Source organism: Amborella trichopoda, chromosome 13 (genome assembly GCF_054954075.1).
Source record: "Amborella trichopoda isolate Santa Cruz 75 chromosome 13, AtrichopodaSantaCruz75HAP2 v2.0, whole genome shotgun sequence".
Classification (NCBI taxonomy): domain Eukaryota; kingdom Viridiplantae; phylum Streptophyta; class Magnoliopsida; order Amborellales; family Amborellaceae; genus Amborella; species Amborella trichopoda.
The window spans coordinates 37,700,819-37,713,134 of NC_142348.1; the positions used below are offsets into that span (position 1 = coordinate 37,700,819).

The 12,316-nt window shown below is 36.7% G+C and overlaps 1 protein-coding gene across 3 annotated transcripts; it reads right to left on the reverse strand.

Moving 5' to 3' along the window:
• Positions 1-735: 735 nt before the first annotated feature.
• LOC18446367 (uncharacterized) lies at positions 736-11,136 on the reverse strand. Of its 3 annotated transcripts, XM_088855669.1 has the most exons (4): positions 10,988-11,136; positions 1,957-2,126; positions 1,270-1,444; positions 736-1,128 (listed from the first exon to the last, which is right to left on the reverse strand). In XM_088855669.1, exons 2-4 carry the CDS (start codon positions 1,971-1,973, stop codon positions 1,057-1,059), a joined length of 264 nt encoding a protein of 87 aa, XP_088711795.1. In that variant the 5' UTR covers positions 1,974-2,126; positions 10,988-11,136; the 3' UTR covers positions 736-1,056. The 3 variants fall into 3 exon arrangements, with proteins under 3 accessions (XP_088711795.1, XP_011627865.1, XP_020530598.1); XM_011629563.3 differs by lacking the exon at positions 1,957-2,126 and having other exon boundaries at positions 10,999-11,136; XM_020674939.2 differs by lacking the exon at positions 1,957-2,126.
• Positions 11,137-12,316: the final 1,180 nt, after the last annotated feature.

Sequence of the window (12,316 nt, forward strand, 5' to 3'; positions counted from 1 at the left end):
GGCCAAAGCCACAAAAAGTGGCCGGAAAGCCAGGCCAGGCCTAAGCCATGAAGGGGCCACTCAAACCTTTTTCTTTATGCTTCTGTTCTGTTTTCTGTGTTTCTATTTGGCCCAGCTTGGCCCTAATAGGGCCAAGATTGGGCCTGGGCCCGCCCTTTGGGGACCAATGCTAGGCTAGGCTAGGGCTAGCATGGCCCGGCCCATTGCCAGCCCTAATTAAAACTAATCATTACAACCAAACCGTATGCTCCTCTTCCTTTTTTTTCCTTTTTTTTTATAATACATGTTCTTCTTCCTGTTGATTGATTAGAGAACAAAAGAACAATCACCACATTTCAGTCAAGAAATCAGCAACATGTAATTTATAGAACTGTCAAAATACACCTATATTTTGATTTAATTTCAAAATGCATATCAAAATACACATGATTTTGACTTAAAATAATAAAAAAAAGGCCAAATATTAAATAGTTGAAAATTGCGGTCTATTTTGATAAATTTTCCAATAATTTAAAGTGCGGTGTATTTTGATAAATTTTCCAATAATTTATTTAGGTAGTCGCCCAAAATGATTTCCACTAAAATTGTACAGACAGAGACCTCCATTCCTATTTTGTATTTTCCAAACAAATTCATCACAAAGTTCAAACTAATTAACCGTCGTCTTTTTTAATCATCTTCACTTTCTCACAATGATCTTTTGCCAATATCAAAATATAACATACTAAATGAAGATTTAGCAAAAATTGATTTATATTTAGTAGTACCTCAAACTATTTTCAACTCAAAATGGGCCAACATGCACTTCATGGTTTTATGTTCATACTCGAGAACATCTTGGACACTGAGGCAAACTCTTCTTTTGCCAATCTCGAAAACAAGGTAAGGACATCGTTCGAAAACAGAAAATCAGACCTTATCTCAGTTTCAAGATGAACATTCAACAAAATGGAACTGGAAGAGCATTTTATCCTTTCCTATGGATAACATACTACAAAAGTTCAAGAACCCATCCTTTAAGTGCGCATCAAAAGGAGGGTAATGAGTATACACCTTTTACCTTCTGCCTCGGCTCAGCCTCTGAAGGTGATAATTAATGCTGCCAAATGGCTTCTTACGTTTACCACTCTGCACAAGCAAGAACAGGCAATGTGAAATTTAAATATGCAGCCCCAATTAATTAATTTCAAACGACTAATTAGCTCATTTGCATTATTAGCGAAGAAAACTGGGAATAATCTCTATTTTTTAAAAAAAAGAATAGAGCACCTGAGCATCCATGCAGGCACTCAGAAGTTCCTTCTGGTGAACACACTTATCATCGTGCATTTGGTTGAGACTCAAGCAGTTCAAGAAGGAAAGCATTTCCTTCATACATGGTTTTGAACCAGCAGCAAACTTCTTAGGGTTTATGAACAAACTCCCGCCCTTCCGGCCCATACTCCTGCATAACAAAAAATGGTTTTATTAATTCCTCAATTCCAAATTGCAGACTGGGAATTGCTTTGGGTAAAAGGCACGAGAGATTCCATGCTCCAGTCTGCATTCCATGGTACAATACCACCGTGCCAATAGGGGGCCCTTGCCAATGAAAAACTTTTCACACAGAAAGCAAACTAGATACCAATAGAAAAAGTCTATATGTTAACAGATTTTCTCACAACAGTTTAAACATGAGAGTTAGCAATGCATAATGTGACAAGTTTGTAATTGGAATGAAATGGGTATATAAAGTCAAGTACAAGGCAGATGGAATCATGGAATAATAACAAGTATTCAATAAGGTCTATTACTAGCTCTTATGATCCCCTGAACATTGATTATTGTACAGTACACTCAATCATATAAAAAAATACACAGAACAGTGTTCCATAGGTACTGTGCAATATGCTTTACATCTATGTCTTTACAAAAGATGAAATAGAATGAAAAGGAAGGAAAACAAGGGGTACGCACCATTTCTTGTCCAGCATAGATCAGCAAATGACACAATGCTTTTGTGCATAATGGCCATTTTATACCTCTGCTTATGGGAAGTGGTCGGATAATCAAATGAATGTAGAAGGGCTTTTTTACAGGTTATGTGAAAAGCAAATTCCACAGGCAGCAACCAAGAGGTTGAGGGCCTGGCAATTTTTGGAGAAGCAACTCACTAGAGGTCATGCACTAAAAACTAGAAAGAAGAAGATGAGCAAGGAAGAAAAAGGTCAGCCATGCATTAGTACCCAAAGAAAAATTCGATGTAGGTTTGACAACATTCTTAGGGTTCATGTTAATGATGGAATCCAACAAATAATTCACTCTTCATCAAATGTTTTCCTTAACACACTGGCTCTTCATATATATGTGGATGCCATGATGATCATCTTCAGCAAGTTCAGAAAGAAACTATGGAGAGAACATGTTCTTAAAAGCATTTTTGAGATGATAGACTGATACATTCTTGGAGCTGACACTAGTACAAAAAGAGATGATATGAGGCCCTTTCGGGATCTTGTAAATTTGGACTGCAGGGTCATAAGCAAACCAACACAAGAGAAAATAATAAGAAAAACAGGACTAAGAAGAAATGATTTTAAACCCCAAGTTGGAGTCTTATGGCACTCGACTTTCATGAGAGCGGATATAGGAATTGTGGGATAATACCAAAGTTGTTGATACATTCGAAAACAAAGAATTAATAATGTAGCAGTTAAGAGGGTATCGAATGCTATGATCAACTTCTTTACTTAGCATGACGCACTGTACCTTGTTTCCTTCTTACATGTTAATTCAATGGATTATCCAAATGAACTGAATATAAAGCACCTTCTTACATGCTAATTCAATAGATTATCCAAATGAACTGAATATAAAGCATAAAATATTGTGAATTTATGAGCCAAATATTAGCAAGGAGTAAAAGGAGTAAAATGCTGTGTGTGCAAGAATAGAAGCAGATAAACAACAACTGCTTCCACAACAGTCGCTTGGCCGCCAGCTATAGGTCTGCAGAATTAAGACAAACATCACAATAATTATGTATTACATGATTCATGTGATGTGACTAAAGAACATCTTATCTTGCAGTCAATGTCCATTTCTGATGTAATCCAGCTAACGTCATGCTGACATAATATCCAACATTTAATTTCTGTTTGATTTAATTACTATTGTTCACGGGTTACTGTTGACAAGGGAATTCTTGGGATTTTTAATTTTGTTTAGGGTGGGCATGGAAATTTTGAGATTTTTTGGGTATTTATTAATTCGTAGGGGGATAATTTGGTGTTTTATTACAATTTAGGGCTTAGAAGAGTAGCTATTTAAAAAATTTTAAAGTTAGAGAGTAGTTTTGCTTATTTCAGCTTTTTCTTTTTCTTTTTCTTGAGGAAATGTTGAAAATAAGTTTGTACTACTATATCAAAGAATGACAAATTACGAGATAGGCCAACACACTAGGGCCAACTTTAAGAGCATGCACAAAAAATGGTGCTCAGGAGGAGCATGCTATACATCATATAAGAGACCAAAAAATAAAAAGAAAACCAAAATGCCCAAATTACTGAATCGAGCTCAAAAAACTTGTGTTGGTTCCCTGTTGAGTTCAGTAGAAGCTCCTCTTATGAGCACGTCTGTTCTGGAATTGCTTCATGCAACATACATCGAAAGGAGACTCGAATATGCCTGCCAAGGAAAGAAAGGTGCTCAAAGATGTGCTCGACACGCCAAGGGCATAGAGAGGGAGAGGCTCCTGAGGCCCGGCCCAGCCATGACGTTTTTCGAATCTCCTTCTATGACCAAGGATTCCCCCCAATCATGATTGTATTTCTTGATGCCTTCTAAAAGTGCAAGCACTTCCACCAAGGTCGAATCAGCAGTGTGCCATTGTCACGGAAGTACAACAGGAGCGTCTTACCAATGTGGTCTCTAAATAAGCCTTCAAATCCCATGGGGCCCGAGTTGCCTAAGGAGCACCCATCGAGATTCAGCTTTGTGCGATTGACTTTCGGAGGTCTCCATAGGACGGAGCAAGAGACACAGGCAGGCATAGAAACCAAAATGCTTTGCCAATTAAGGAAGTCAGGGGCCAATCTGCTGCTGAGGTTGTTATGCTTTTGGGTCCAAGAGAACAGCATAGTTTTGATGCAATCAATTAGGGTATTGGGGTTGGCCTCCCTGCCCTTGCATATTCTGCCATTTCCCTTGGTCCAAAGAATCCAAATGGTAGATGCTGTGGATGCAGAACACACAAAAATGCCTGCTGCCAGGAAAGGAAGCGAGTAGAAGGCTTGGAAGAGTTAAGGGATTGACTGGGGGACCACCCAACGCCACCCAAAACTTTGAAGCAACTGAGTCCAGAGTAGTGTGGCAACCTCACAATGTAGAAACAGGTGAGCATTAGTCTCTTCAGCTCACTGTCATATGGGGCACCTATCAGGAATGGGCAACCCTCTGCACGACAACTTGTCCGCTGTGAGGACCTTCATGAGGATGGTGATCCAGTAAAAGGTTTGGATCTTTGGTGGTATTGGGTTCAGCCAAGCCTTCTTGCCACTGCAAGGAGGGGAGGAAGGGTGTTAGTGGGCTGATGTAGAATACCATAAAAGGAGGAGACTGAGAAATAGCAAGAGGCTAATGGAGACCAGATACAGTGATCTGGGCCTGAAGATGGGAGGAAAGAATTTTGGAGAAGAGCTGATAGAGGCAACGGCAGTAAGTCCGTGGTCCTGCAGTGACCTTCTGAAGACAGGGTCCCCAAACTCTTGTTTCTTCCATCAACTCAACGAATTGGTCTATGGTGGCCTCTGGGTTTATTGCCTATGGGAAGACAGGGGTATTTGAATTTGTAAGCTAGTATTGCGGATACAGGTATTGTTCTCAAAATTTGCCCCTCCTCCCCTCCCCAACACTAACCCTAATGTCAGGCACGAAGTGACTGAGGTTTGTCAACATGGCCCACCAAGCTCCGAGGTCTAGTGAAGGTTTGGGAAGTAGGGAGCAGAGCAGAGGGGGATCAATACAGTATTTATGCCTCAAGATAGCCTGCCAGAGATGGGTTGGGTTAAGTAGCGAAGCAGCAGCACCACCACTTCCCCAGCAAGGCTAGATTGGCCAGCCTGAGGCTCCCCCAGCAAGCTAATTTTATCATTTTCGAGAAATTTTTCTCCATTGAAGCATCTTGAGCTTAACGTTTGCTGAATCTATTGAATTCCAGACCTAATTGCTGATTATTATTGTGCACCAATATTCCATGCTGCATCAATTAGTATCAGAGCATATCGATTTTCTCCATGCGCCACGGCATTAAGTTTATTTGAGAATGCGAAGATGGCTGCACAAAGGTTGTGAGGAAGAGGCTGTGTATGAGGAGGCAGCAGTCGAGGTGCCGGAGTTAGACCCACGATGGTGGATTTGAAGCTATTCTTTAAAGATCCGACACATTGGCTGCCAAGATGTGCTAAATTAGAGACATCACCCTAGAATTGCATTAGAAAGGGGTGAATGCAAAGATGATGATATTTGTCCCCAGGGTTTTGGGCACAGACCAGATCTAAACAAGGAATCACATGCAAGAAAACCTATCACGTTTGAAGAGTGGTTGGTTCGGGCGCTGGAAGGCTCTAAACAAAGTATTAGGGTTGATCTGCCTATTTTACAGGGAGATTACATCTAGATGACTTCCTTGACTGGTTTACAAGTGTCAAACAATTTTTTCAATGGAAGGATATGGCAGAGCATGAAAAGGTATGATTTGTTGGTATTAGATTAAAATGCCATGCTTTGTTGTGGTGGCAGAAAAAACAAGTTGATTGTATAACGAAAGCATGAGGCCAGCAGTTGGAAGAAGATGAAGAGGCATTTGAAGGGAAAATTTCTGCCACAGATTTTATGCAAGATTTTACTAACGACTCCATCATAATATGGCAGAAAACGGGTTGATACAAGTTTATAAGGAAGCCTTCTATTAGCTGAGTACAAATGATATTCGGGAGACTGATGACCAGCTGATTGCAAGATATACCAATGGGCTGAGTGTTGATGAGCTGTCTATGCATCAAATTTTTACTTTGGATTGGTATATCAGGACACTTTGAAAGCCGAGACCAGATTGCACAGATCTAGGTCGAATCACTTATTAGATAAGCGACCAACTAATACAAACTCCAAGGAGGTAGTGGGGCAAAGATCTAATAAGTCGTGGTGAGAAAGGAAGCCAAACCTACCAATGCAGGCCTATCACAGAGCAACGGTCTGACAACAACAGTAAACAAACAACTTGCTTCAAGTGTGGTGAGCTGGGACACAAGTCTTATGATTGCCCGAAGCATCAAGCTAGAGTACACTTACAAGGGGAATTCGTGGAGCGTAATAAGGAGGAAAACATGCACACCGATGAAATGAGGGAGGCTGATATTGGGGGAGTTGAAGAGGAGACATACCCTGATGACAGCGATCTCCTAGTGATTCGACCTACACCCAAGGTTGTTGATGAGTTATGGCTGCACACTAACATCTTTTGTGCAAGATGCATGGTGCAAGGCAAGGTAGGTATGGTCATTGCTGACAGAAGGAGCTACATTCCCAAGAGACGGTGGGAAAAATTGAAATTAAAGAAAGAGAAACATCCCCAACCCTTCGAGATACAGTGGTTCTAACCCAGTAATGAAGTTCATGTTCATTCTTGTTGCTTGGTTTCTTTTTTGATTGGCAAACGGTACACTACTCGGTATAGCGTGAGGAAATTACATAGGGGAGGGGCAGACATCCCCTCTTAATTGAATTTTATTTTTGAATGCTAAACCAATGGAGCATATTGTCTCAGTACACCAATAGGAATCGGGCTTGGGTCAAGACGGTAGAGGCTGGGTTTCCATAGCCTAACGTGTCAAATTCCATTCCTATGCAACCTTGTCAAAGAAAAAGATACACCAAACCAAGGCTATGCCACAGACCATATTCCATCCCAGAATCTTCCTAAATATTATTAAAAATACCAGATATCCTATGTTAGGAAGCCAAATAATCCAAATAGGTAAGTCCAAGTGTATAAATGAAAGACGATATTCAAAATGAATGAAAACTACGACATGAGTCAAATATGTCCAAAAATATCTGAAAATAAGCACGCCCGCAAATTTTATGTGAATTGGAGAAGGATTGTTGTAAGCAATGTGGAGCGCGTCACTGGATCTATAAGGCTCAGTGACGCGTCTCGATGCCACTGACATGTAGACAACTAAGATTTAATCTAGACCGCCATTGACTTATTTTGGGGTGAATTTTCTTATAAATAGGTGACTTCCAAACCATTGTTTACCATTCAGAGATCGAGAACCCTAACCTCCAAACCTTAACCCTATTAATGTTTTGCAAACCCTAAACCTAGACCTTGGTAACTCAAACCCTAGATCTAGGACACCATTTCCAGCCAATCTCAGAGTAAATAAAACAACATTTATTCAATCAAAAGCCCTAGATGTAATTTTTTACGGACCTCTTTTCCCGGGAGTGCGAATCATTCATCTGAATCACAATTATGAAGATCAAGAGACAGATTCACGTTCTTCCATCTAGTCCGGACCCCAACTTCTGGTGCTAGGCCTTAGGGCCCGGATTGTGAGTGTGTTCTCACTTTATTTTCTTTTCTGTATTATTTTCCTATATTTCTATTATTATTGTTCACTTCTTTGGAAAATTCTCTTTTAATCAGTTCCTCATGTTTTCCTTTCAATTTCTGTCTTTTATTTTGGATTTTATACAAACCTAAGCCAGTTAGACCGATGACTTGTGAGAAGAGAGCTCATTCTAGGCAGATCTAATCATAAATTGTAATTTGATAGAACCGACCTCTTCCAATCTTTAAAAACTTTAGACACGATCATAGACAGATCGAACGTTTGGTAGTCTAATCAGTATTATCTTCTAGAGGATTTTTGAGGTGTACCAAGGGGAATGGGGTTGGGACATCGCTAGTCTGGGATCAGACTAGCGTGTTGCGGTCAATAATGTCTAAGGGCCGCCACGATATATTACCATAGTTAGCAAGTTGGCAATAGCAATATATTGGCAAATCGAAATATTAGTAATAAATTGGTTTTATCTCAAAAATCAGAGGCAAGGAATCAGGTGAAAAACATAGATCGACAAAATTATGTAAGCTAAAAATAGTGAATATATGAATTTAGCTCAAAAAATGGGGTAAAAAAATCAAATATGTAAAGATGACATTAAATAAAATTATGATTTATTGTTAGGAAATATTAGTCATTAACAACAATTTAATGTTCTTACTTGATATTATTTACGGTATTGCATGACAAATTTTTTCCTAAGTTTTCGTTGAATACAATGACAATGCTTACTCTGTTATCACGACACAAAACATACGATGACTTTATTAGGAGTGCATAATGAAACAACAACAACAATGCTAAAGACAACAGATAACAACAATTGTAACCCAATGCATAAGAATATTATTATTATTAGAAGAAGAAACGAGCATACAATTAATAAAAATGCAAAAAACTAAAAAAAGTGAAACAATGGTCCATCCAAATTGTTGTGTTGTATTTACCAATAAAATAAAAAAAAGTCCAAAAAACGAGTGAAGTTAACAAAACTTCCATAGAAAGAACAAAAGCAAGAAAGTGCATATATGAATTGAACAATGTGTGTAAACAAACCCAAATATTTGACATTTTGAATTTCTAGTTGCCAAAATCTGTATATGCATCCGAGTCTCTTTCTTGCTTTTGTAATGATGCAATTGGTTTAGAGAAAAGAAAGTTTTTTCGTTAGGTTACTCTTCATCTAACTCTACCTATTATATTGAAATATACGACTGTTTTGGGAAAATATGTTTTGTGGAAGTACATTGGTAGTATTTTTAGGAAATTTACTTATAAGTCCTATTTTCCTTTTGATATTTAAATTGTCGTACACATTTCATATTTTAAATTGAGTCCTATTTTTTTAGAACATAAGTTGTATTTTGATTTTGTCTCTTTTTCTATATATTGAGTTAAGCTTAAATTTGGTATGTACATACTTCTCACCACTATAATCTTATAAAAATATTAACAAACAATTTAAAAATAAAACTATCAAACTATGCTCGAATAGTATTGGGCATTTTTTTTTTATATATATATTGTTTACCCAAATGTTGTTTTGGTTCTTCGCTACCTTATCTCTCTGTTTCTGATGATGTAATCCCCATTGGTTAGTTTTTAATAAAGATCCTTAATAGTTGTCAAAAAAAAAGTATTGGGAATTTTGGTAATTTATTTATTTTGAATTATTTTTCTAATATTTTATAATAGTGAGAAATATATAGATACTAAAATTGAGTTTAATTTAATATTTTGAAAAATGCACAAAATTAAAATACATTTTATGTTCTATAAAAATAGACTTGAATGTAAAATATGAAATACATGAGACTCCGTGTTTGACAACAGGAAGGTAAATGTTTCTTAAAAATTGGAAGTTCTTCTTTGCTGAGAAGAAAGAAGTTACTGTAAGAAGTTCTGGGTTTCTGTGTTTGATAACCTGCTGGAATGTTAAAGAAGTTCTGGGTTTCTGTGTTTGATAACCTGTTGGAACATTAAAGAAGTTATGGGTCTCTGTCTTTGATAATCTGCTTGGAATATAAGGAAGTTCTATGTTACATAACGGGCCTTACACTGTAGACTACACACACAGACAAAGTAACGATGTAGTCTACACACACAGACAAAATACTCTTTAATCAGTTACATAACAGGCCTTACTATGTAGTCTACACACACAGACAGAATAACCATATTATTATTATTATGTGTTTATAAAACATTGTTAGAAAAGACCAAAAGAGAGTATCAAACATCTAAAGCTATGTTACTATCGATATATTCATTCGTGAGGAAAATAAGTCCAATACAGCTACATGAAGGGCCAGTTTTCAACTGATAACAAACTATAAACCGTATAATCGTGAGCAGCATTGACATTATAATGGTGAGCAACATTGACATTCTTTTTTGGATAGTTCAGTCATATGAAAGAGTTATACAAACTTTAGAAGCAATAAAACTTTAAATATTTCACAATTACCCCAATCACAATCATAACTAAAATTCACCTCAAGCATCAAAGATAATCAATTTTCTCTCATTCAAACTTCATGGCAATGATTTGTTCTGTTTTTCCTAGAGAAACTATTCTATACATCAAATAGTCAGGATTAATTAAATTGAATATTGGATTCTTCAACCATTTCCTTAACTAAAATTCCACAACAAACTCAACAAATTTCCTGCTGATTTCCTTGAGAAATGTTGTTATTTGCAAAAATTCCAGTCAATCTATAACAAGTTGTTGTTTTCTTGTTCGCCGATTCTATAACTACATTCTCAATGGTCAGATAAAACCCTATGCTTGATATTGAAAATTTAAAAGTAAGCTTAATCTAAACCTACTGCAATTTCTTTTCTTTGTTTTCTTCACGACCAACAAAAGAACTATCAATGAAGAAAAAAATACGCTAACAGTGAATCAAATTTAAGCAATCTAATTGACTATCTCATTTTCAGATGATTGCAGTCACAAAAAAAAAGAAAAAAAGAAAAGGGGACACCAAATGGTTATGATTGTGTAACCAGATGAAAAGAAGAATTGGAAAATGAGAGAACTGTGAAATTTAGCTAAGAAAGTTTGACGGGAGGGATGAGGGGCAAGGTTTCTACAGAGAACTGTTTACCAAAAAAACAAATTATTTTTTTCCCTACAGAGAACAATTTACCATTACAAAAATATTCAAAGAATACCGTAGATCCATTTTCACCATGTTCGGAACCTAGAGAAAAAATAAGACAGAGCAAAAAAAATAAAACCATGCGATAGAGAAATTTTCACCATGTTCGGAACCTAGAGAAAAAATCAGAGAGAGCAAAAAAAAAAAAAAACCATGCGATAGAGAAAAAACTAGAGAGAGAAAATAAATCAGGGGAGAGAGAAAAACCAGAGATATACCTTTGTGAGGAGGCTCGTAAGCGCAAAGAGAAGGCGCGAGATGGTCTCTGCTCCGTAGTTAGGGCAATCGGGGGCAAGCAAATGCCCTCTTCTTCGCGAGGTGCTACCCTTCAGCTAGGATGCCTTTTCAAGCTCCGTGTTTTTACACGGAGCTTTTTCTAAGCTTCAAAATAGCTAAGAGAAGGGTGGAGTCCGTTGGTGTAGAGGTACGGTGCCCATCAAATTTTAGAATTTTCAAAATCTATTTTTATATCTAATTAGAAAATTTTAAATTTTAAAAACCGTTAAAATCAAATAGATTTATAAACATATGAAAATCTTGAAAATAGACGGTAGATAATATATTACAAAATGCACTAATCTTTTTATTTTTAATAGTCATACATCTCAATACCAAGATGATCAATCAAAAGGCTTTTCAACATTAAAACTACCTTTTCTAATGGACTTTTGAGAGGCATATGTAGTACTACATTATAACATATCATCTTTATATAAACTTTTTCCTTTTAACTTACTTGTTTTTATCCAACATGAGCAAGTAAGTTCCATCCGGTGAGTATCTTTTAGTTATCAACCACGCCTAAATAACTTACCAAAAAAAAGCACTCCTAAATATGAATTTAAAACACATATAGGATGCTCCCTCAGGAGCATAGTTTATTTCCAGATGAGCTATTTGGGAGGATTTCTTTTTCCATATGAAATTTTGTTAACCACCTTATAATCATTATGTGATTATTTTTCAAAGAAAATATATGAAATTTTGAGTTTTCTAGTACTTAGATCTCACTCTCTAAAAATTGGACGATTTACATCCGAGCCGTTATTTTTTTAAGTTCTTAAAGAGTGCAATTAGAAAAAATTTTATTGAGGTTAATCTATGTGGTAAAGAAGTTATATCCCCCATCTGAGTTCTAAAACTAATCCTACATGGGGTTTTGCCTAAAAGAGTAAATCAATAGTATACTCCGGAGGGAGTAGAATATCTTTTGGCAATTCAAAAGCGCCATACATATCTAAAAGCACTAAGGGTGCGGTTTGTATAGCCGAGGCCCTAAAAAAAGCGAATAGTATCTAGAAATGTGATTTTAATATTAGAAATACTTGACATAGCTTTAGAATATACTTTCATTTCTAATTATAAAATTTAAAACTTAGAAAATAGTGTAGATCCTATGAAAACTTGAAATCTTTGAAAATTGACAGTCTAAAAATACATTGCAAGATGCCCTATATCCAAAACTTGAAATCCATTTTTTTCATATCCACGCATCTTGATGTCGAGATGATCAATTTGAGGATATTTGGGCATCAA